This window comes from Anomaloglossus baeobatrachus, chromosome 2 (assembly GCF_048569485.1).
Source record: "Anomaloglossus baeobatrachus isolate aAnoBae1 chromosome 2, aAnoBae1.hap1, whole genome shotgun sequence".
Lineage (NCBI taxonomy): Eukaryota > Metazoa > Chordata > Amphibia > Anura > Aromobatidae > Anomaloglossus > Anomaloglossus baeobatrachus.
This window is the reverse complement of record NC_134354.1, coordinates 396,830,652-396,851,256: the sequence shown is the minus strand read 5'-3', so window position 1 is coordinate 396,851,256 and position 20,605 is coordinate 396,830,652. Positions and strand designations below refer to the sequence as shown.

Here is a 20,605-nt window from a genome sequence, read left to right as displayed (position 1 = left end):
CCGGTTTTACCAGCGGCAGACTATAGTGAACGATCAGCTGATCGTTCCCTGCAGCCGGCCGCTGGGTGATCAGCTGATTGCTCCCAGTAGCCGGCCGCCGGGTGATCAGCTGATCGCTCCCGCCCGCCGGGTGATCAGCTGATCGCTCCCGGCCGCCGGGTGATCAGCTGATCGCTCCCTGCAGCCGGCCGCCGGGTGATCAGCTGATCGCTCCCTGCAGCCGGCCGCCGGGTGATCAGCTGATCGCTCCCTGCAGCCGGCCGCCGGGTGATCAGCTGATCGCTCCCGGCCGCCGGGTGATCAGCTGATCGCTCCCTGCAGCCGGCCGCCGGGTGATCAGCTGATCGCTCCCTGCAGCCGGCCGCCGGGTGATCAGCTGATCGCTCCCTGCAGCCGGCCGCCGGGTGATCAGCTGATCGCTCCCTGCAGCCGGCCGCCGGGTGATCAGCTGATCGCTCCCTGCAGCCGGCCGCCGGGTGATCAGCTGATCGCTGTCACTTGCCGGCGCCCGGGCATGCCGGCGGGCGGGCGCTCAGCTGAGCGCTGTGACTTGCCGGCGGCCGGGCATGCTGGTGGCCGGTCATTCAGCTGAGCGCTGTCGCTTGCCGGCAGCCGGGCGCTCAGCTGAACGTTCGGCCACCGCGAGCCAAAATAAAGTTTGATTTAAAAAAAAAAAAAAAAAAAAAAAGAGCATGCGCAGTGAAATCCAGAGGATTCCGCTGCTCAAAATAACGTTACATGCTGCGTTGCTCCCGCTGGGCGGAAGCAACGGAGCGTCGCCCAGCGGAAGCAACGCAGCTCCTTTTGGTACAATCCGTCAACCATACAAGTCTATGGGAAACAGCGGAATCCGTTAACGGATTCCGCTGTTTCCCAAAAGGGCGGATTGTAACGGAAGGAAAATAACGCAAGTGTGAAAGTACCCTTATTTGTGTGTTTTTATAATGTTATGCATGTGCTATAATGACCTCCACACCAGGTGCTCCAGCGAGTCTCCACTGCAGTTCTCAGTGTCTGCCATTGACTGCCCCTTGACAGCACAGCAACACATTTGTAAGCTCAGTGCCTCTGCTGTAGGCATTCCCTCTACACTGGCAGATCTGCCGAGCTCACTCAATGGCTACACACGTCGATAGCACCACAACCAATGCCACACACTGGGAGCAGTGTTGGATACTTGGCGATGCACTTGGGGAAAGGGAGTATAGACTGGTTTATTTTTTTAAACAAACTGTTTCCAGGGCTGAACATTATCTCAAAGGGAGCAGCCCTATAAGACCATATCTTCTGTATGAATTCTTATTAGCAGTAATGATTAGACAGTATTACAATGACCGTAAATGCCTCTATGTAAAGTGGATCACACAGGATTCGCTTCCTCCCTGTGCCTTCACAATGAATTTTAATCAGCATGGCTTGAAAGCTCTGCTGTAGAACTCGTCCGATCCAGTCTATTATTGCTTATATCAATATGACTGCTATGAAGACCCATACGTGCTGTATGCACCATATATGCAGCTGCGCCATTCTGATATCTGCTATAGAAAGATCTGAACTATACCCAGTGCAGTGGTGATGTGTGTTTGGGAAGAGCACTTATAAGGGGTTTTGTGGGGGAATTTATTTTCTTAAATGCATGCAGTGGGGCTAAAAATCACTTTTGCAATTGGGTTTCATTAACAATTTTGCACAGTTGGCCTCCTATAACTAATGTCCATTACCAGCTGCAGAATGAGTTAATGGTGGTGGCCACATAATCTTTGATGTGTTGCGGCTATGATTTTGTGACCCCCCCATCTGATAGGGATGGCATGTTCTTATCCTGTTCTTGTTAGTGCAGCCTTTATCACAGACTGTACAACAACAGCAGAAGATCCGGTCATATCTATATAAGCGCCACAAAACCATGGCAAGGCATTGGTAAAAATAAAGATAATGGGACCAACCCCGTTAACTCATTCTGCAGCCAGCAATAGGCAGTGTAATACAGCACCTATAAAGGGCAAATAGCGCATAATTTGAAACTCCATTTAGCCACAAATGCATGCATTTAAAAAGGTGGGTCACCCATATTTTTTATTTTCTACATCGATATTACATTGACAAACAATGTTTCTCTCACGTCAAGTTCCTGACACCGTGGCCGGCCATAGTGTCTGTGTGAGTTATGGGCTGTGGGCGGTGTTTCACCACTCGTCACAGCCCATCAGCTCCCTCCTCCTTCACAGCCGAGCACTGCAAGCAGGAGACACACTGGGCTGTGATGAGCGGGGGAAACACCGCCCACAGCCCATTGACTCAGGAAGACTGGGGCCGGCCGCGGTGATGTCACGGGAACAGGACCTTAACGTGACATCACTGGTTCCTCGAAGTCACAGAGCCCGTGGGTCAGGCATGGAGAACAGCGGTCTACAATAGCGCCTCACAGGCAGTATTGCTAGTAGAAGGTATTTGAGAGAAACATTGTTTCTTAACATAATATCGATCTAGAGAATAAAAAAATATGGATGAACCACCCCTTTTAAGTAAAATTGTGCCCAAAGGTGGACAACCACTTTAAAGGAGAATTTGTCACCAGATTGTAGTTACCACCTCTGAGCGTTCCATGATGTAGGGGCAGAGACCCTGATTCCAGTTTTGTCACTTGCTGGGATGCATGGCACAGTTCTGATTTATAAAATTGTTTTTATCTGGTGCAGATCTACCAACTGTCTGAATGCGCTGTATAACCCCTGACCACTTTCTGCCTATGCACAGTGATTGGAGCGGTGTTATACAGAGCTCATGAATATTGAAGACTACATGACAGTAGATAATCAATTTACTGTTTTTATCAGCATTAAATAGCAAACTACAGCAAGTAGCCCAGTAAGTAATGAATCGCTGGAATCTGAGGCTCTGCCTCTCTCGGATAAGGTAACAGAATCCCTTTCACATTAAACCCAAGGCCGTGCAGTCACTGTCTACTATAGAGGGACTGTGGTACATATGATGTGATGTAATGTATGCATTTATTGGTCCAATTAAAAAATAAAGACTGATAATCTCAACCAAAGAAAGTCAATGTTCTGGAGGTTTGGGGGCAAACTGTAAGAGTATGTGCCCACGATCAGGACTCCCTGTGTCCTGGACGCAGCGGGTCCGTGCGTCTCCTCTCGCTTGTGTTCTCCCTATGGAGGATGCATGCGAATCGGCAGCAAACAGTTGACCTGCTGCGGTCTGGAAAGACGCACCGCAGATCAGTGTTTGCTGCGGAAAAAACAAGCACAGTGGGCGCTGGATTTCTAGAAATCTATCCACTGTGCCTGTACTGTACAACACAGCATTTTGGACACAGCTGAAGCACGCTACATCCAAAACACTAATCGTGGACACGCACTGTAAGAGGATGCTGAGTGCTTGATTATACACCACCATGACAAGCAGGCTGTTATCTATATATTTTACTCTTTATTTGTGACGTCATGTGTATATATTTTCTTCATACTTCTACTCACGTTTTATATTTCAGGGAGCTGACTTTATTTTGGAGTAAGCTGCAGCGAAGGATTGATTCATCTCTGAATACTTTTCTTGAAAGATGTAGGCAATTTGGTGCAATTGCCAAAATGTGTCAGCACTTATTTTTTCTTATTAAAGTTGTACATACAGAGGTGAGTGATGAATGATCTTTAGAAGAAAAAAGAATGGACTAAATGTACACTTGTGTAAACCTCTCGACTGTACTCCTTTTACCGGCTGCTTTTTATTCTCTTGGCCCCCTGATCTCAGAATCTGAAAAACTGGGTATAATGGTTATGTCCTAATTTAGTAATGGGGATGGTGATATCCTGAAGTCATTGGTCATTTTCAACTGAAAAAAATATGCCCGAATTTAAGTAATCATCCGATGATTTGGGGGATTTGAAAACCATGGAGAAACTAGGCATTCTGTAGGTAAATACGATCTTTCCTTTATAGACATACACGTATTATACAACACCATACATAACTCTACAAGTAGATCATTGCTGAGTCCCTCTAATGGAGATACCTGAGCATGACATGGGGTCTCCAGCTCTATAGTGTTGTATACCGTGATTGTATGTTAAAAAAGAATGAGCAGTTTCTACATGGTCCCTTCCCTCTTCTGGATGCTTGTGAGTGGACCTGATTAGTAATAGTCATTGGGAGTATGTCTATGGTGGTCTGTTTTGCATTAGGCTAGTTTCAAACTTGCGTTGAACGGCATCCGTTGCATTGCGTTGTGTGACGGATGCAACGGATGTGTTGCATATAGTGGCGCAACGGATGCTGCAAAACGCAATTTGGTTTTTTTTTGTTTTTTTTTTGTTTTTTTTTTTAGTTTTACCGTCTGCAGACTATTGTGAACGATCAGCTGATCGCTAACAGTAGTTCGCCGCCGGGTGATCGGCCGATCACTCACAGTAGCCGGCCGCCGGGTGATCAGCTGATCGTTCGGTCGCCAACAATGGGAGCGGGGGGCGGAGTGCGGTGGGTGGAGCCGAGCAGGGCTATGGCTGAGGAAGTCAGTGCTGCGGGGACTGCATCGCTGGGGGACGTGTGTGGGGGTGTGTGGGTGATTGTGTGTGTGTGTGCATACATAGTGCGGGGAGGGGGCGGAGCCGAGCAGGGAAGTGTCGGGCTCCCGGCACACGTAACCAGGGTTCCTTGGTTACCCGATGTGTACCCTGGTTACGGGTGGAGGGAGCCAGAGAGAGCATGCGCAGTGAAATCCAAAGGATTCCGCTGCTCAAAAAAAGTTACATGCTGCGTTCCTTCAGCCCGACGCAGCGTCAAAATAACGACACTGCGTCGTCCGGCGGATGCAACGCTGACACTTGCGTTACAGTGCGTCATCCATACAAGTCTATGGAGAATAGCGCAGTGCATTAACGGACTCGCTATTCTCCATAGTGACGGACTCCGCTGAACGCAAGTGTGAAACTAGCCTTAACCTCCATTTTTATTCAAGCTTCTTTGAGATAGGAATGGGAGTAGGGGGTTCCCTCAGCATGGAAACCTTTAGGGGTTTCTACATAGTGCTAAACTGTGAGATAAAAGATTTAGGTAAATTAGAATGGGGGATACAAGTGCAAATCCTAAATAAAGTAGTGCATGTAGGCAAATTGTGAAGCTTCTAAAATATTTTTGAGGCTTGACGTATGAGCCTTAGTTTTCTTAGAATCACCGTTGTATATATTTATCTTAAACATTAACCCCTTTGAACACCCTGACGATTGTGTACATCTTTAGGCCGCTTTACACGCAACGACATCGCTAACAAGATATCGTTCGGGTCACGGAATTCGTGACGCACATGCGGCCTCGTTAGCGACGTCGTTGCGTGTGAAACGCACGAACGACCGTTAACTATCAAAATTACTTAATTACCTGATCGTTGACGCGTCGTTCCTTTCCCGATTATCGTTGCAGGACGCAGGTTGTTCGTCGTTCCTGCGGAAGCACACATCGCTACGTGTGACACCGCAGGAAAGAGGAACATCCCCATACCTGCGGCCGCCTGCAATGAGGAAGGAAGGAGGTGGGCGGGATGTTCGTCCCACTCATCTCTGCCCCTCCGCTTCTATTGGGCGGCTGCTTAGTGACGCCGCACGAACCGCCCCCTTAGAAAGGAGGCGGTTCGCCGGCCACAGCGACGTTGCTAGGCAGGTAAGTATGTGTGACTGGTGTAAGCAATGATGTGCTCCACAGGCAGCGATTTGCCCGTGACGCACAACCGACGGGGGCGGATACTCTGGCTAGCGATATCGATAGAGATATTGCTGCGTGTAAAGTGCTTTTTTGACAGAGTACGCGTTTATGTACCAGCTGAGCTTCTCCATAAAGAGCAAGTGGTGTCTGTTATACAGCCTGCACTTGCATTTCTCAGTAACAATCTTAGTTCCAATTGTTGAATTGTTAAGCTGTTGCTATAAATGAGACAGAGGCATTTAAATACTTTGGTACTGGTGCACTTGATTACTAGCACACATTGGTACTTCACAAAGCGATCGTGTGCTGCCATGGATCTATTGAAAGCCCCCTATTGCTTATAACTGGGCATTATGGGAGATCCGTTATATCACTATTTAATATTCTACAAGTGATCAGGTTGAAGTCTTGTAGGGAAACTGAAAGAAAAAAAAAATCACTGTTTGTTAAAAACCTACACTATGAATGATAAAATCCAAATTGTAAACTGCGTAGTGAGAAGGGAGGAAAAAAGCCATTGTTTGCTGCTTTTGGGGAGAGAGGGTGACTGGAAAAAAAAATGTATCAAGATGTCATATGTAGCCCAAAATTACATGTGAACTTCAGCACACCATGCAAAAAAAAATGTTTTCACATGGGTCCATTGACAAAAAAAATAAAGGTGGCACAAAACATACCTCTTTTTTTTTTTTTTTCTCTTTTTTTTTTTCTTTTTTCTCTCCATATCAAGCGCTGGAACAGCAGCAGCTGCAGGCTACAACCCTCAGCTGTCTGCTGTACCTTGGCTGGTTAAAAAAAGCATGGGATCCCCTCTACTTTTCATAATCAAATTAAAAAAAAAGTGTGGTCCCCTACCCCCATTTTTCTTATACCAGCCAAGGTACCTCAGACAACTGGGGGCTGATATTATTAGGGTGGGAAAGGCCCATCGTTATTTGGCCCTTTCCAGTCTAACAAAAGCAGCCCACAGCCACCCCAGAAGTGGCGCATCCAAAAGATGTGCACTTCTGGCGCTGGACCCAGCTGTTCCCGATTGGCACCGCATCAGAGCAATCGGGGTAATAAGGGGTTAATGGCAGCCCCAAGCTGCCACTAAGTCTTAGGTTAGTGTTGTCAGATGTCTGAGACACCCCACTAATCCTTAAGTGAAAGTAAATAACCACAAACAGACAAAAAAAATCCTTTATTTGAAATAAAATAAGTCCCTTCTTTCACCACTTTATTAACCCCCCCCAAACACCTCTCCAGGTCTGAAGTAATCCACACGATGTCCCACGGCGATGCAGCTCTACTACATCCCTGTCCTGTCACAGCAAGCGTCATGGAATTACTGCCAGCTGTGAGTGCAGACAGCCACAGCGATCAGCATGAACTCTGGTGAACCCCTGACGTCACAGCTACAGGTCCCACAGTACGGTGTGTGTTGCAGCAGTGACGTCACGGGTTCACTGCTGTTCAAGACGCTACTGAAGTGAGCCGCGCGATCAGCAGTGCCGTCACTTATGTGAGTCCTTCAAATTTGTCAGGCCTGATTTGTGCTCACAGGTGGAGGTCTACAGCTGTGACCGCAAATCACCTGAGTGACGGCACCACTGATCGTGCAGCTCACTTGTCACTCAGGTGATTTGCTGTAACAGGTGGTGGACTCCAGCTGTGGCTAACCTGACCGGATGCATTGAATGTTTTGAGGCTAATGAACGGTAGAGAGCAAAAAAGGCCGCGGGAGCAGTGTGACAGCTGCGCGTGTCGGTGATCAGTGAGTATGAAGTGGAAAGAGACCAACATGCGAAAATCACTCCTTTAATATTATCATTCTGGAAGTAAGTTGTGAGCTGCGTTTTTGTTGACAAAACCGCAGGTAAAACGCACCAACTTGATAGCATGCGTTTTTTATGCCCTCATTGGTTTTAGTGGGTAACAGATGTTGACAAAAACACAAGAAGGAATGAACATGCTGCTTCTTTTTTGTCACAAACTTTTGCAAAAAAAAAAAAAAAAGTGACAAACTGCAAAGTGTAAATAGCAAATCTGACTTCTTAAAGACTTTGTGCTGGGACGTCAAATGTCAAAGTTCTGACAAAAAAACTGCACCAAAAAAGTGACAAACGCAGCTTGCGCATGTAGCCTTATTGACCTAATGAATGCTATGAAAAGATGTCAAAAACCATGGCAGAATTGTTTTGTCACCCCCCCACCCCCCTGAATTCAGTATATTATATAGTAAATTGAAATTGTCGCGTCATAACTCGAATATGCTTAGAAGAGCAAAGCACAAAATGAGAAATGGCTCTCTTCTGAAGGGTTAATAGCTAGTTTATAGGATATGACCTAAATGTAATAAAGCAATACCATTTTACATTTTGGTTTCGGATTTAATTTCAGTAACAATGAGTTACGTTTTGGCTAAATATTTTGTCATCTTTAATTATATCTGAATCCTTTTGTCTTTTAGGCTGGTGATGATGGTGTCCCCATATCAATCATGTTATGTATCCGGGCACTTCAGATTACATCTACTGAAACTGAAGAAACCAAGTCTTCTGTCTGCAAAACAATAGCATGCCTCTTACCAGAAGATTTGGAAGTGAAGCGTGCCTGCCAACTCACCGAATTTTTATTTGAACCAACATCTGAAGGCCTAGACACACTAGAAGAACTGTTTCTTCAACCTGATCAAAAGCATGTTGAGGAATCGAGTGTTATTTCAAACTCCCTCCGCTGTGAACTCTTGCTTGCACTGAAGAGTCATTGGTCATTTGATCCTGAATTCTGGGCCTGGAAAACCTTAAAAAGACACTGCCTTAAACTTCTTGGTATAGAAGTTTCCGATTCAGAGGATGAACGTTATGGAGATCCCAACGAGCCTGATATTTTAAATGCCTCATTAGCTAACTGTGAAGTAGTGTCTGAACATAAAGACGAACCTCAAGAAATTGCTTGCTTCGAAATGGAGAGTTCGAAAGTTAAAAAGCCAATTGGTTCATCTGAAAGATCGAAGCGTTGGCAACAATATAAATTTGTGTGTCTTATCTGTCAAAAAGAAGTAATTGAGGCAAGGATACTTCACCATTCTAGGAAGCACTTTGAAGATGGTGTTTATTCCTGTCCCATCTGTGTGAAAAAGTTCAGAAAGAAGGAAGTGTTTGTTCCCCACGTGATGGATCATATGAAGATGCCTATGAGACATCGCCCGAAAAAGAAAAGTGAAGTTATAGAATTTGGTCCAGTAGTTGAAGTGAAACCTGAAATAGACACTGCTGGTTACATCTCCTTTAGAACAATAAGAGATAAAAATCTGCAAGACCGAGATGTTTATCCATGCCCTGGAACTGGATGCTCCAGAGTTTTCAAACAGTTTAAGTACTTAAGTATACACCTGAAAGCCGAGCACAAAAACAATGATGAAAATGCCAAGCACTATTTGAATTTGAAAAATCTGAGAGAGAAGTGTGCTTTTTGTCGGAGACATTTTATCTCAAATTTTCACTTGCGGCAACACACGAGCTTACACCTAGGACCTCTTCCATTTATGTGTGTGTCTATAGATTGCAATCTAAGATTTAAAACTGTTAATGAACTTCTAAACCACAAGCAAATCCATGTGGACCCGCAGTATAAATGTGAGCTAGAAGGGTGCCACCTCCTGTTCGGTGACTTGGGGCTGCTTTACCATCATGAAGCTCAGCATTTTCGAGATGCTGCATACACATGCACTTTCCCACTGTGCAAAAAGTTTTATTACTGCATCTCTGACTTCAAGGATCACATAGCTACACACATAGCTTGCTCTAAAGATGGTCTTGGAAATAGGACTGGACTGTTTAAAGACCTGCAAAATGAAAGGCCATTTGGCACTAATTTTGATTACGCACGTTTTTCGTTAGATAGAGCCTTAGCTTCAGGTACACACACTCTTTCTGTAAAGCATGAAGATAAAACCTTAAAATGTTCAAGCAACCCAGAAATATGTGGGCATCATGACTTGAGTTCAGGTTGCACTTCAAAATGGGAAAACAATGGGCAAGTTGATTGTGAAAGACTTGATCAGCCCATGATGAAGTACTCGACTGACTCAGATAGTCTTCTCAATCTTTTAACTAGCCATGAAAGCCCTTGCAGTATGTATATTAAAGAGGAGCAAGATAAACCAAAAGGAGTATCAGAAACCTTATATGCCCTTTCAGAGCCGGAGACCCGAATCAAACAAGAGAATGAAGAAATCGTGTCCTATGATAGCTGCCAAAGCTCTGCTACTTCTGAGGATAGTTTGCTTGATCTTCTCACAAGTTTGAAACAACTAAATTTAAAAGCCTCTAAATCCTCAAGAAGCGCTTCTCAAGGCAATCAGTCCAAAGCCAGCCATCCTGACAAATTTGCTGTGACTCAAAAAGGCAAAAACCCAAAACGTGTAAAAGGATTCAAACAGTATTTATCTCGCTTGGCAGCTAAGCCATTTGTTTGTGAGCTGTTGGGTTGCAGATCTGCTTTTGTTTCAAAAGATTCTCTTCTATTACATTATTGTAAAAAACATCAATATACAAAGGAGAAAGCTCTTAAATTGAGCGTGCTCCAAAAAAAATATTCTCCTTTTGAGTGCCATATCTGCCAAAGACATTTTACAAGACGTTCCCTACTTCGAATACATTATAAAAACCAGCATCACATATGCAAAGAAAAGACCAGGTCAACATCTGGAAAGCTTGACAAGAAACCTAAAAGCTGTATAAGTCAGAGACGTACTATGTGCTGGGGAAATATCCATTCAAGTGATTCGAACAGTAGTCTGAAGAGATTGTCTTCACCCCAAGATGATATATATTCTGAAACTTGTGGAGAATCCTTGTCTGATGAAACTGATCCAAGTAATGTGACTGATGCGCCAAGGGAAGATGACTTAACGGCGGAAGGAAGAGGAAGCCGACGAGTGGTAGCGCAAGGGAAGTTGTGCTATATTTTAAATAAATATCACAAACCTTTTCACTGCATTCATAAGTCATGTAATTCCTCTTTTACCAGTCAACGGGGCTTAGTTCGCCATTATCAACTTGTACATCAATATAACAGGGAATCATTATGTTTGGAAAAAGACAAAGGGCAAAAGACAGAGCATGACAAATTTAGAAGGATATTTACTTGTAAATATAGAGAATGTAGAAAAAGCTTTACTTGTGTCAGTGCTCTGTCCAAACATTGCAAAGAATATCATGAACAGGTTGACAGCGATGAGCATGACTTTGATTTGTTTGCGACTGAAAACCACTTAAAAAATGAATCCGATAGTGAGGCTAGTGAAAGTAGTGAATCCGAGATTTATTGTGCTGTAGAAGGCTGCACTGCTGTTTTCACCAATCATACCAAGTACACCCGACATATATTTGCCCGTCATAGGAAGTACAACCTTTATGAGGGCAGAAGGAAACGGAAAAAAAAAGAGGAGGAATTGGATGCAAGCTATGTGGAACCAAAACGTTGCAATTTTTACAAAAAAAAGAAAATAAAAAAGGGTAAAAATCGGGTACTGGTGACAGAAACTGATGTGGTTGAATATAAGTCCAGAGAGGAGGCTTTGCAATTGTGTGCCCAAAATATGGAATACACACAGTTTCCATGTATGCTTCATGGTTGCTCTTCCGTTGTAAAGCTAGAAAGTAGTATTATACGACATTACAAACTAACGCATGATATGAATCCCGACTATGTAAATGACCACCTTTCAGAGTTAGTATATAGTGTGAAGAATTTTCCAAAGGGGAAAGGGCTTTCCATTTCAGAAGACGAACATAGTCCTAGATTGACTTTGCGCAGTGATATTCACTGTGCTTCCTATGGAAGACATGATTCCTTGAGGAACTCAAATGGTGATTTAAGGAGAAATGGTCCTGTGGAAATATCTAACTTTAAGGAATCTGACATTAGACCTTTCCGTAAATCTGGAGACAGACTTACAAATTCTAATGAGAAAGAAAATGTCTCTCACAGTGGTTTTCAAACAGAATGCAAATTGGAAAATAAGGCAAGTTCTCTACGGCAGACTGTAGGGTCCATTGCCCTCTCCTCTAAAGACAATCGGCAAGAACAAATACAGATAGCAATTGGACTTAAGAACTTTAAGCCGATGGGGTTTGAGTCCTCTTTTCTAAAGTTTTTGCAGGAGAGTAAAGATACAGATGATGATGAATTTGAGGAACTTGAATGGAGTTACCCACAAAAGTGCACTCTAAAGAATTCTCTGCAGACTCAAAAGCGATCCAGTAAAGCTCGAAATGACCAACAGATATGTTTGTCCTTGGGCAAGAGAGCGGCTTCCGAACTTACCTTACAAAGCTTAAGGACCATGTTGGACAAGGCATTGTCGGACTGTGGTGACCTGGCTTTAAAACAACTCCACCAGCTTTATCAAAGGCCTGTCGTTGTTTTGGAGCGCTCGAACTTCACTGCACCTCTAATAGACCTGTTTTCCAATAAAAAAAACGATAAACTCTGTGTGGGGATTTCATGAAATTCGCCTTCCCCCTAAAATATTGCCAGTGTTAATTTTGAGGGAACTTTTCTGAGCGACACAGGAGGATTCTCTGTTAATAAGAGTTGTACCATATAGACATTTGTGCAATTAGATGTAACATTTCATGAATGTATTTATCTGTGTTCACAATCTTTGGTTGATCTTCCCAGCAGTTTATTGTACTTTGGTGCTAGGACATCAATATAATGGGGCTTCCTTTGACAATAAATGTGCATGATTGTCTGGGAGTTTTGGGGTGTTACAAAATTTCATACTTGAATGAATATGCACTTAAATGTGCACTGTGTAATATATTGTACACTACGACCTCTTATATTTTTTGAGTTCTGTTTCAATAAATGACAATTTCACCTGTTTTGATGGAGCATTCCAACTTTTTAAAAACTATTTTTTTACTATAACATAAGGCTTTAAATATTTTTTGCTAAAGTCATTTTTTTTTTTTCTTCTTTGCTTTTTTTTTTTCTTTAATTTACCATGAATGCTTTAGGAAGGTCTGCGTGTTCTGCACTGAGTGTAGTCTTTAGGATGACCAATTTTGGTTTATTTTTCTATTTTGTTTAAATAGAACATAGATTTCTTTGCACTGCGGACATTAATTAATAAATATTGTTTTTCCCTGTTTTAATTTGTTTTTTAAACTGTGAAGGTTTTTTTTAAGTTTTTTATTTTTCTAGTATGAGAATGTACATTTCATTAAAATAAGTAGGAAATGTGATATTTTTCTGTCTCTGTATAGAACTTTCTTTTCATTTAGAAGTTTGCTTAAAGTTTAGGGCTCGTCCAAGGTACTAATAAAATACATGAAATGAATTGTAGGTTTACTTGGTTACAGTGTTGCCATATACAGCGTTTTCAGCTTGTACTGGTATCGATTTTTAATATTTCAAATGAATTTTGTCCATAAGTTACTCTTGCCTTTTAGAACTTGTTCTTCTGGGACATTCCTCTTTTGTTCATACATGGACAGATTAAGGTTATATGTGCACGCTGCAGTTTTTTTTCTGCACACAAACTGCAACCAAAACTGCACCTTGTGACAAAGAGCCTGGAAATGTAAAAAAAAACAAACCACAAAACGCTTGTAATGGTGTGGTTTGTTTTTTTTTGTCGCTTTTTTTTGTCAATTCTGATTTCATGTGTGTGTCAGTATAGAAACTGTGACAAAAAAGCAAGAATGAATATGCTTCATTTGGTTTATCAAACTGCAGACAAAAAGAAACTGCAACGTGCGCTCCGCAAGTCCTGAATTCTCAAAGACTGCTGGGAAGTCAAGTCAGAACTTTCTGACAACAAAACTGCACCAAAAACACGACAAAAAAGCAGCAAACTGCAGCGTGCGCATATAGCCTAAGAGTCTGTCACTTCAACACTGTACAGCAAGTGTCAACAATTTTACAAGTGGAATAGTAACACTCAGTTGTCGTCCTTACATTTCAAGAGTGCGTAATAAATAAGTAAAATAGAGTTGAGAGGGGTGAAAAAATCCAAAATAGGGAATGAGTGTTTTTAATAAACACGGCAGGAGGTCTAGACAAGTCGTCTCTAACTATGCATTTATTCTTCTTGGAGAAGTCAAACTAATTAACCATAAGGTTGTAATAAACCTGCGTTTGCCAAGACACTATTATGGACATATCTCCTTCATGACGAGCATTATTTTTTTTTCCCACTACTTCCAAATAAAGTTCAATGAGATGAAAATGATTATCGTATTTTTCGGATTATAAGATGTACTTTTCCTCCCAAAAGTTTGGCAGGAAAATGAAAAGTATGTTTTAAAAATCCGAATATAGCATACCGGCTTTGGCTGCGGTGGGTGTCCCAGATGCTCTCAGTGGTGCAGGCTTGAAATAATGGTGCTGGAGTCGGCGTGTGTGCAGATGGAGCTTTTGGCTTATGATCTCCTCTGCTCACGCACCGTCTATGGCCCATTGATCTCCCAGCAGCGGACTTAAGGAAAATGGCGCCCAAACGTGGTGCGTGCGCAGATGAGATCTCTGCTTGTCATTTTGTCATTGAGCCGAGAGCTCAATCTACGCACGCACTGTTTCAGGGCGCCATATATTTTTTTTATATAATATATTTATATATTATATTTATATATATATATATATATATATATATATATATATATATATATATATATATATATATATATATAATATAATCTATCTCCGCACCGCCTACAGAGTATCTGGGACACCGGCATGAACTGCCCGACTCCACACAGCCCCTACTGCTGCTAGCGCAGCTCCTGCAGCATCACTTCTTGTGATCACTCTTCCACCGCTGCTGCCCCCTTCTAGAAAGACACTATCTGAGTATGACAGACCATATATATATATATATATAATATATATATATATATATATATATTATATAATTTATTATTATTTCTATCTAATATATAAAGGTGTGTGTGTGTATATAGGTGTATGACCGGGATTGGCATCTGCAGCCACAAAATTTTGCACACTTGCACGTCTGAACCCCGAGAGCGTCATAGGCTATGTTGGGAGGTGAAATTTTAATCCCGCGCGTTCCAATTTACCAATCAATTTCGCCCCTATCTACATAATGGGGAAAAAGTGAAACGAAAATTATATCCACACCGTCGCATTTACAATCACAAAATTTTGCACAGACACCATGTGACCCAGGGAACGTCGTAGACTGTTTTGACAGGAAAATTTTAACCCCGCGCTTTAGTTACACTCCAAAAAACATGCCTTCATTAAAGTAAATGGAGCCTGGAACTACAGGTTATTAGTAGGAGCTGTGAGTGGTTGCTATAGGAACAAAAGACATTCATAGTATAAGAAGCTTATATGTGAGGTAATAAGATGTCGGTGGGGAGACTGAAAGAGAGACACACCGACATGCAGACAGACAGGGAAGGAGGAGACAGCCAGAGGAACAAAGATAGATGGGGAAAGACACAGACCTTGATAGAGACAGACGGGGAAAGAGACAGAGAAATAGAGACTGGCAGACAGACAGGGAAAGAGACAGACCTGGAGAGAGACAGATGGAGCACATTACTTGGCCAATTTAGTTAACAGCAGTTATTAATCCGGGCGAAGCCGGGTAGTACAGCTCATGTAATATACACACACTAATATATATATATATATATATATATATATATATATATATATATATATATATATATATATATAATCTGCTGTTAACAAAATAGAATGTATTAGCAAAAATTTATTCTGCACACAAAAACCACAAGACGAATAGAAATGTAATTATTAAAAAACAAAAACTAAGCTAATAGAAGCATTTCACAACATATATTCCAACACCACAGATATTCCACACAGATTTAACTAAATTGGCCAAGTAATGTGCTCCATCTGTCTCTTTCCAGGTCTGTCTCTTTCCCTGTCTGTCTGCCTGTCTGTCTCTTTTCCTGTCTGTCTCTATCAAGGTCTGTGTCTTTCCCCATCTATCTTTGTTCCTATGGCTGTCTCCTCCTTCCCTGTCTGTGTCCCTGTCTGCATGTCGGTCTGTCTCTCTCTTTCCAGGTCTCTCTCTTTCCAGGTCGGGGTCTCCCTCTCTTTCCAGGTCGGTCTCTCCCTCTCTTTCCAGGTCGGTCTCTCCCTCTCTTTCCAGGTCGGTCTCTCCCTCTCTTTCCAGGTCTCCCCACCGACATCTTATTACCTCACATATAAGCTTCTTATAGTATGAATGTCTGTTGTTCCTGTAGCAACCACTCACAGCTCCTACTAATAACCTGTAGTTCCAGGCTCCTTTTACTTTTAATGAAGGCATGTTTTTTGGAGTGTAACTAAAGCGCGGGGTTACATTTTTCTGTCAAAATATAGTCTACGACGTTCCCTGGGTGACGAGGTGTCTGTGCAAAATTTTGTGATTTGTAAATGCGACGGTGCGGCTACACTTTTCGTTTCACTTTTTCCCCATTATGTAGATAGGGGCAAAATTCATAAATTGAAACGCGTGGAGTTAAAATTTCGACTCACAACATAGCCTATGATGCTCTCGGGGTCCAGACGTGTGAGTGTGCAAAATTTTGTAGCTGCGACTGCAGATGCCAATCCTGTACACACACACACACACACACACACACACACACACACACCTTTTATATATTCTATTATAATTTTTTTTATTTATAATTTTATAAAAGCTTTAAGTTTTGGGTGCATCTTATAAAACGCAAAATATGGTACATTCATGTTAGCTATTGCAAAACAAAAAGGCAATGATATTGAAAATACTAACAAAATGCAATTATGAGCATACACTTTTAGTGCCTTTATTGGAAAAAAAAAAAGTTACTTGAAAAAGTATTCACAGTGAAATGTTCCAGATTATTATTATTTTTTTTTTTGTTAGTCACATCATGCTGCAGTTTGCGCATGAGTAGAGAGACGCCATCGTATAAATCTATGGGTGTATGTGTCAAACATCAGACTGCGCTTGGATGACATCTAAGTGCGGTGCAATATACGCAGAGACCGGCAATTGAGAAGATGGAGAGAAGAATATCCCTCTTTTCCAATGCTCTCATGTGAATGACCCTGGTTATGCTAACAGCACGAGTGTCATTCACATACAGCATGTATACAGTAAAATCGGCACTTGGTGATCTTCAATTATTCGTTTATTCATATTCCAAAAAGTCCAAAGACTCTTTAGGGTAAGTTCACACAGTGCGTTTTTCGCGGCGTTTTTGCTCAGAAAACTGCATGACTTTGCTTTCCCAGCAAAGTCTATGGGTTTTCATTTTTGCTGTCTGCACACAGCGGGTTTTTTCAGCTGCGTTGTTGTGGTGCCACAAAAACGCAGCATGTCAATTATTCCCGCGTTAACTGCGCTTTTCATCCATTGAGTGCAATGGGATGTTGAAAGACACAATGAGAAACGCAAATAGGTGTGTTTTGGTGCGTTTCTAAGACCAAAAACGCAGCTATAAATGCAGGAGGTGGGTAGTAAAGTGACATGTACAGGAAGAGGATTCTTTCTGTCAGTAAACACAGAAGCATGAATCCTCCCGGTACCGTCACCGCCGCTTCCACCTCCTGTCCTGTGCATGTATGCTGCCGTGCGGCACCATGTTCGGGTGGGAGGTGGAAGTGGCTACAAAATCAAAAGTGAACAGTAAAAAAAAAAAGATATACTCACCTGTCTGCAGACTCCCGGTGCCATGCCCGCTCCCATCTCCTCCAGGTACCGCCGCTCCGGGTGTGTGCAGTTTACCCGGGTACGTATGCCTGCAGGATGCAGGACCTGGCGCTGATCACCTGATGCAGTCACCTGACGCGTCAGCTGATCGTAAGTCTCGGGCTGACGCCGGCGCCCGGCCGGTTATCAGCGGATGCGTCAGGAGACTTCATCCCTGATTATCGGCAGCTGCTGCAGCGATCGGACGGGATCAGGCTGCGCTGCAGGAGCTGCCAGTAATCAGCACATAAGTGAGTATTTTTCTTTTTTCTTTTTTTTTTTTCTTTTGCACTGATGCATCTGCTGATTGTATAAAAGCCGATTATACAATCAGCTGATGTGTGATGTGATTCAGAGCGTTGAACCTGACACATCATCTGATCGCTTTGCCTTCCAGCAAACCGATCAGATGATATTGGATCCGGATTGGACGGCGTGGGACCTTTGACCCAGGATTACTGCGGAGGGGGGTTCTTTATTTCAATAAAGATGGAGTCACTAATTGTGTTGTGTTTTATTTCTAATAAAAATATTTTTCTGTGTGTTGTGTTTTTTTTTATCTTTACTAGAAATTCATGGTGGCCATGTCTAATATTGGCGTGACACCATGAATTTCGGGCTTAGGGCCAGCTGATAATATACAGCTAGCCCTAACCCCATTATTACCCAGTGAGCCACCCGGCATCAGGGCAGCTGGAAGAGTTGGATACAGCGCCAGAAGATGGCGCTTCTATGAAAGTGCCATTTTCTGGGGTGGCTGCGGACTGCAATTCGCAGCGGAGGTGCCCAGAAAGCATGGGCACCCTGCACTGTGGATTCCAATCCCCAGCTGCCTAGTTGTACCCGGCTGGACACAAAAATAAGGCGAAGCTCACGTCATTTATTTTTTTTAATTATTTCATGAAATTCATGAAATAAAAAAAAAAAAAAAAAAAAGGGCTTCTCTATATTTTTGATTCCCAGCCGGGTACAATAAGGCAGCTGGGGGTTGGGGGCAGCCCGTACCTGCCTGCTGTACCCGGCTAGCATACAAAAATATGGCGAAGCCCATGTCATTTTTTTTTGTTTGGGGGCAAAGAAATCCTGGAAGGAGGATGCTGAGCCTTGTAGTTCTGCAGCTGTCTGCTCTCCTGCATACACTAGTGGAGAATGAAGAACATATTGAAGAAGGAAATGACATCAGACCTTTTTTTTTTTTTGTTCACTGATAAAAACGCATAAAGACGCAGTGAGCAAAAACGCAGCAAAAAACGCACCAAAACGTGTGCGTTTTTTGACGCGGGTGCGTTTTTGTGCGGTTTTTGCAGCAAAAACGCACAAACGCAGCGTCAAAAAAAACGCAGTGTGTGAACCTAGCCTTAGGCTAAGTGGAAAAAGCTAGTCAAGACCGACATTCTAGTGCACGTTCTTCTGAAACAAGTTACGTTAAAAAGAAAGTTAACAGACCCTTGTAGCATTTTGGTATAAGTGCTCGAGCGCTTGTTGCGTAATCACATGCATTTACACTGTTTATTGCACTGCAGTGTAAATGCATGCGTCCTGCGTCCCTAGCACAATCTATGTAGATTGTGCATGATACGTGCGCACGTTGCTTTTATGAACACAGCGATTTGGATGCTAAAACTCTTACCCTACTCCGTGCGTTCATAAAATGAGCATGCCAATTATTTCTGCATTCTGGATGCAGCTCCCGCTCTATGGTGGGGGCAGCAGCCCCCGCTCTATGGTGGGGGCAGCAGCCATAGCGCATGAAATAGGCTTTTTTTTTCTACAGAAAAACTTCATCCATTACGCAGTGTTTCTGCAGCGATTTGAAGCGCACATGTGCTGTCAAATCACTGCAGAATATTCAGCAGTAACATGAGCATGAGCCCTAACTAATTAATTATTAAACAGGGTAGTAGGAGGTTGATCACTTGCCCCTAATACCTCCTATGGGTAAACCCTGCTTTCTGGCATGCTTTAACTCCTTACCGACAAGGACATACCTGTATGACCTACATTGCCTTGTGAAAGTATTCGGATAATATTGCACGCCCCAATTTTCAGTTTATTATATATATAATATATATATATACATATATATATATATATATATATATATAATTTGCCTTATTCTGTCTGTCTGTCTTGCTCCCCCTCGGCCTCTGCCCGCTCGGCCTCTGCCCCGCTCGGCCTCTGCCCCGTTCGGCCACGCCCCCCCTCGGCCACGCCCCCACACTCTGCCACAGCCCCCCTCGGCCACGCCTCCCACGCTTGGCCTCTCCCCCCACACACTGCCCCTCGGCCACGCCCCCACACGCTCGGCCACGTCTGCCCCGCCCCCCACAAATTGGGCACCTATCAGACACCTCTCCTCCAGGACTACTCCACCTATTAGACTCTTCTCCCCCCCAGGACGACTCCTATTAGACTCTTCTCCCCCCCCAGGACGACTCCTCCTATTAGACTCTTCTCCCCCCCAGCACGACTCCTCCTATTATACTCTTCTCCTCCCCCAGGATGACTCCTATTAGACTCTTCTCCCCCCCCAGGACGACTCCTATTAGACTCTTCTCCCCCCAGCACAACTCCTCCTATTATACTCTTCTCCTCCCCCAGGATGACGACTCCTATTATACTCCTCTCCCCCCAGGACTACTTCTATTATACTCCTCTCACCCCAGGACTCCTCCTCCTATTATCCTCCTTTCTCCCCAGGACTACTCCTCCTATTATACTCCTCTCCCCTCTGGACTACTTCTATTATACTCCTCTCACCCCAGGACTCCTCCTCCTATTATCCTCCTTTCTCCCCAGGACTACTCCCCCTATTATACTCCTCACGTCCAGGACTCCTCCTCCCCAGGACTACTCCCCCTATTATACTCCTCACCTCCAGGACTCCTCCTCCTATTATGCTCCTTTCTCCCCAGGACTACTCCCCCTATTATACTCCTCACCTCCAGGACTGTTCCTACTATTATACTCCTCTCCCTCCAGGACTACTCCAACACACACACACACACACACACACACACACACACTGCACAAAACATACCTCCCACCAAAACACACACACACCCACACAAACTGCGCAACACACACAGCACCAAACACACACAATGCTGCAGACACACAGCGCTCCACAAACACCACAACACACACACACAACACAACACACAGCAC

The 20,605-nt window shown here is 43.5% G+C and overlaps 1 protein-coding gene across 1 annotated transcript in view; it reads left to right on the top strand.

Moving 5' to 3' along the window:
- Positions 1-12,594, top strand: part of RLF (RLF zinc finger) — a 41,067-nt gene extending 28,473 nt beyond the window's left edge. Inside the window, exons 7-8 of the mRNA XM_075336073.1 lie at positions 3,512-3,653; positions 8,168-12,594. Of these exons, the coding sequence (XP_075192188.1) occupies positions 3,512-3,653; positions 8,168-12,214 (4,189 nt within the window). The 3' untranslated portion in view covers positions 12,215-12,594. The remainder of the gene's footprint in view (positions 1-3,511; positions 3,654-8,167) is intronic.
- The last annotated feature ends 8,011 nt before the right edge of the window (positions 12,595-20,605 follow it).